Source organism: Rhinichthys klamathensis, unplaced genomic scaffold, assembly GCF_029890125.1.
Source record: "Rhinichthys klamathensis goyatoka isolate OS25496 unplaced genomic scaffold, OSU_Roscu_1.1 h1tg000040l_1, whole genome shotgun sequence".
In the NCBI taxonomy this organism is placed as follows: Eukaryota; Metazoa; Chordata; class Actinopteri; order Cypriniformes; family Leuciscidae; genus Rhinichthys; species Rhinichthys klamathensis.
The window spans coordinates 5,214,740-5,219,859 of NW_026606587.1; the positions used below are offsets into that span (position 1 = coordinate 5,214,740).

The 5,120-nt window shown below is 38.4% G+C and overlaps 1 protein-coding gene across 1 annotated transcript; it reads left to right on the forward strand.

Moving 5' to 3' along the window:
- Nucleotides 1–2,519: 2,519 nt before the first annotated feature.
- On the forward strand, nt 2,520–4,646 carry LOC130081952 (serine/threonine-protein kinase pim-2-like). The gene is made up of 5 exons (XM_056246683.1): nt 2,520–2,566; nt 2,802–3,183; nt 3,281–3,460; nt 3,727–3,872; nt 4,171–4,646. The coding sequence occupies exons 1-4, from the start codon at nt 2,531–2,533 to the stop codon at nt 3,864–3,866; spliced, it is 738 nt and encodes a 245-aa protein (XP_056102658.1). The 5' UTR covers nt 2,520–2,530; the 3' UTR covers nt 3,867–3,872; nt 4,171–4,646.
- The last annotated feature ends 474 nt before the right edge of the window (nt 4,647–5,120 follow it).

The window sequence follows — 5,120 nt, forward strand, 5'->3', positions numbered from 1 at the left end:
CAAATATACACAACCAAATATATACACAACACACGAAACAATCGCGATCTGTTGGTTGAGACGAGGCGATTTCAGAGACTTTTGTCGAGTGTTTTCTTGCAGATCTTGAGATTTCGAAGTTATTTGGCGGATTTCTAGGAGGAGACTTTTATTCTGGAAGGAGACCGAAGGATACATCATTTAGAGTTTTATTTTTTAAATAGTTCATATTATTTCTGAGGACACTTTTGTCTCATTGTTCTTTTCTTGTTTTATATTAGAAGGAGTTGGAGTTTTATTTAATTTTGTATTTGATTTTATTATTTCTGTTTTATTAATTTTTTTTGTATTTCTCAGGGGAGTTTTATTTTATTTTTATTGTATTTTGTATTGTTTCTATTGCAGGTTGAAGGAGGACGTTGATGGCTCACATGGGTGAAAGAGAAGGTGAGTGCTCATGTTATGATATGATATGGACTAAATTAATGTGCAGAAACTTGTGCGATGTAAGTTAACCAAGCCAATTTTTCCAGCTAAGTATTCACATGTATTTGATTCCTTGCATGTGAAATAAACCTTTCAATTTGAGTAACTAGAGTAACATTTTGTATTTGACCACTGACATTGATTATTATTAAAACATAACTAACTATGTGATGTCTGAAATATTCCAGCCTCAGGCCGCTCCAGATCCAGGAGAGCTGCTTCCACTCAGACGGCTGGTCTGGAGGTTTGGAGTCTCAGTTCTGATGATTTAGCTCCTCTGTCTTCTGAGTTTTCTGTTTCTGTGTTCACAGGTCAGGCTCACAGGAAGAGGAAGTGGCAGAGCAGGAGCCAGCAGAGCCCAGATGATGGATGTCCGTCCAGGCGGTCATGTGGAGAGTCGAGCCTTAGCAGCAGAGGGATGTACATCGTTGAGTGGAGGAGTGGCGATGGATCGGACAGCCCACATGAACAGGACAGCCTCCAAGAGATGATGTGCCCTCCGCTGCCAGGTCAAGTTCCTGTGGAGCCAACAGTGACCTCGACTGACCTAACAGCTCAGGGTGCCTTGGAGGCTTCTCCTGCGAACAAGAGCTCAACAGGTGAGTTTGAAATAAGGCTGGGGGGTGTAAAGTGTACTGACAGAGATTTTGCTATTTTGTGCGTAAGACTGCTTCAAGTTTTTAACAGGTTAAGGTCTGGTCATATTTGCCGTTGCTCAGCAATATTTAGCTGAAATTTTATCCAAAATATTTTAGTTGGACGTTCGTCTAACATATTTTTCAAAGCATTCACAAGTTCCCAAAATGTTTGCAAAATTATAAAACAGAATGTTCCCTTAACATTTGTATAACCAAGAAAAAAACATTTTTGAAACATTGAAAAAAACTGGATGTTAATACTTAATATTGTGAAATAAGACTTTGGGACATTTATGCAGGCATTAAGCAGAAACAGGGCCGTCTTATAATATGTTTGCATTATTTTGATTTGTAACATTAAAGATAAGAATCGAACAGTAAAATGTAAGTGTCATTTTGTCATTGTTTAATTTGAGGTCAGAGATGTTTCTAATAGATGTCTTTTCAACTGTTTTTCTTCATTTCAGAAAAATGTAGGAAGAGGAAAGGAATTTGTAGTTTCCTCATGAGCGTGTGGAAGGCTCTGAAACATCATTTCGGCTGCTGTTGTCACTGTAGTGCTGTGGATGTTGTGGAGCCTTTCGTCCCTCCAGCAGATCTGGACCCAGAGCCTGATCCAGATCACTCAGCCGTCAAGACAAATAATGGTAAATCCACAGTCATTATTTCTTGAACATTATTTTAAACAGTATTATCGTCTTGTTTTCCACTAAAAATATCTTAAGGCTTGTTTTCCGAGAATATGAATATTATTTTCCCCATATTAATATAATACAGTATAAGGTAACTACAGGGGTTAAGGTTAGGTTTAGGTGAAGGTTCAGGGTTAGTACCTAGTTATTGTAATTACTGTAATATGTACATCGTATGTACATGGGAAACAGGACTGTAAAATAAAGTGCTACCGGTAACACTTCAAAGGTGACGTAGTTACACTTTACTACATCTACTTACTAGTAATAACTGTAAATGATGCATAATTACAAGTAACTAACCCTAAACCAAACTCTAACCCTAACAGTAACGCTATAGGCTAGTAAGTACATGTAGTTAATTAATATTACTTATTTGAGGAAGTACAATGCAAGTACATCACCTTAAAATAAAGTGTAACCATATATTATTTATTCAAAGGATCTAGCAAGCTCATATATTTATCATAATTTTTCTGTTTGTTTTTCAGAGTCCTTTGAGTCTCTCTTCAACATAGGAGAGATGATTGGATCCGGAGGATTTGGCAGGGTGTACGAGGGAACACGGAAATTTGATGGCAAAAAGGTAAATATTACCGAACTGTACAAACATTTTGCTCTTGCATGCATCAAAACATATTTAAAAACAATTTACAGATGGTTTAATACCTAGTGCAAGGTCAGGTGTCTGAATTGTTAATGTTGTTTGTTTTTTTGCAGGTTGCCATCAAGCAGATGAGCAAGATTGACAACAATCGTTATCTTGATATTGTAAGTTGGCCAAAACCTGCATGTGTATTTAGTTGTTTAAGTGCTGATAACTGTAGTTAATACACCTGTTGGAAGCATTAGCTGTAAATGTTATAGACCAATAAGCCTAGAAGCACCAAATAACTTTGAGCTACAAAGGCTCTGAATCTACAGAGATAAAAGAAAAGTACATTTAGCAATGATATTTTCTTCAGATTTGTACCCAGCTAACCTTCTGTCTGCTACTTTTCTCTAGCCTGGGCATCCCGAACCTCTGGTTACAGACGTGGCGCTGCTGCTGCTGATGAGGCAAGAACCCAGAAGCCCCTACGTCATTCAGCTGTACGAGTGGTTTGAACACCCTCGGAAATTCACTCTCGTTATGGAGTACCCCGAACCTTGCGAGAGCTTGCTGGACTTCATCATTCGTAACCCTAAACTGGATGAACCAACGGCACGGGTCATCATGAGACAGGCTGTGCTGGCGGTACAACACTGCATCGAGCGTGGCGTTTTTCATAATGACGTTCATGCGGACAACTTCCTGTTGAAGAAAAACACGTTAGAGCTCAAGCTGATAGACTTTGGCTGCGGTCAGCTACTTAGTAGTGACGGCTACGAGAGCAGAATATACCGTGGTGAGCATTTTGGGAGTGTGGAAACCTGAATGTAGTGACTTACTGATTATTTGACACTTTAAATAAGCTCAACAATGCGCAAATGTCCTGCTTACAGGATTACTGGATTACTGCCCACCTGAAGTCTACACGGGACCGAGATTCCACGCCATCCCTACAAATGTCTGGACTCTAGGAGTGTTGTTATATGAGATGGTGAACGCATGTTCTCCTTTTGGCAATAGAATGGAAATCACACAAGCCAAAGTTACATTTGAGAACTCCAATTTATCCAAAGGTGAGAGAATAATATTGATATCTTTGATAAACACAGCTCTGTACAGAAACAGTTAAAGGTGAAGTACTGTATGCAAGATTTTTTGAACCAGTAAAAGTTGCATTTGTGATGTTTGAGTTGGAAATATGCTCTCTTTTTGTCGCAGAAACTGCATACTTCACCTTTAAAGTAAAGATAAAGAACATTTTACCTTACATTAATCATGTTTAGATGCTAAGTCACATAGTCATGACTAACCAGCTCTCTCCTTATTAAAATTTGTACAGAATGCAGTGATCTGATTAGCCAGTGCCTAACAAAGGATCCAACTAAACGGCCGACGTTAGAGCAGATGTTACAACATAAATGGATTAGAAATGATCTTCTTGTAGATTGGAGAAGTTCAGGAGATTCACTCGATCAGTGATTTCAGGTGTGAGGAAGTGTAACAGACAGAGTAGGATTATTACCATTTATCTTCAATTCTGTTATTTTTCGTAGTGAGATTTTCTGATTTGTGTAGTGAACAGAGTTCATTTTAATGTTCTTGTCGTCTAGTCAACTTCATTTATACAGCGCTTTATACAATACAGATTGTTTCAAAGCAGCTTCATGACAATAAACAGGAAAATAACAGAATCATTAATGCAAACAGAATTCAATTCTGCTGTAAAGCAGCTGTAAAAAAACATTTATGAGTTGACATGTTCATATAATTTTGTATTGGATAGGAAATAACATACTTGCTGTCCTCGGTGGAGGGCTTGAGCTCGTGACATGACCCGAAGCCCGAAATCCAACCTCAACTCGACAGGGAACTCAAGCCGCCACACCAGAGAGTTCAGAGCCTGTGAGCATGAGGGACTGCAAGACTGGAAAGAAAGAAGTCATCACAACCATATTCCCATCCTTCTCTTCCTTATCCATGTTCAACAAGTATAGAGTTAGCCGTAGCCACAACGCAGAAGTCAAGTCAGTCTGATCGTCAGAGACATCATTATTCACGTACCCACCAGAGATGAGACCGATTCAATGTCATTTCCACAAATATACCAGTGACTTCAAATAGAAGGTGGCATGGTCAAACAAACTGTAACAATTATAAATCAACACGTGTACACAATCTTTAAGTTGTTAAGTTAACTTGTTTTTATCAGGCTGTTAGACAAAACAGGAAGGGTGGTGGGTTAGCAGTTATTTTCTCCTCAAAGTTAGTCAAATACTAGAAAAGGTAGTTGCAGCGCCAAAAAAAAAAAAAAAAAGAGACAACAAAATCACATTATGGAGGAATTTCAGTCTGGCTTTAGAGCTCATCACAGTACAGGAAACTGCCCTTACAAAAATAATTAGTGACCCCAGAATAAACTCTCAATTCTAGTCCTTTTAGACTTAAGTGCAGCGTTTGATACGATCGATCATGACATTTTAATCAATCGCTTAGAAAAACTAGTAGGTCTTTTTTATTGTGTATTTAATTAGTTTAAAACGTATAATAAAGGGAGACATTTTTGTGTCAAAATCGGAGAGCATGTATCTGAGAAACATGAAACTCACTTTGGAGTCCCGCCAGGAAGCTGCCTTGGTCCTTTGTTTTCATTGTACATGCTGCCACTTGGTGACATTGCCAGAGAACATAATGTTTCCATAGTTACGCCGATGACACACAACTGTACATTTCTGT

What these genes read in the sequence shown, in the direction of transcription:
- LOC130081952 (XM_056246683.1), top strand. Translation starts at nt 2,531, where the DNA reads ATGAGCAAGATTGACAACAATCGTTATCTTGATATT. An exon ending in CGAGAGCAGAATATACCGTG is followed by an intron (nt 3,184 to 3,280) that starts GTGAGCATTTTG and finishes TCCTGCTTACAG; the next exon opens with GATTACTGGATTACTGCCCA. An exon ending in GAACTCCAATTTATCCAAAG is followed by an intron (nt 3,461 to 3,726) that starts GTGAGAGAATAA and finishes AAATTTGTACAG; the next exon opens with AATGCAGTGATCTGATTAGC.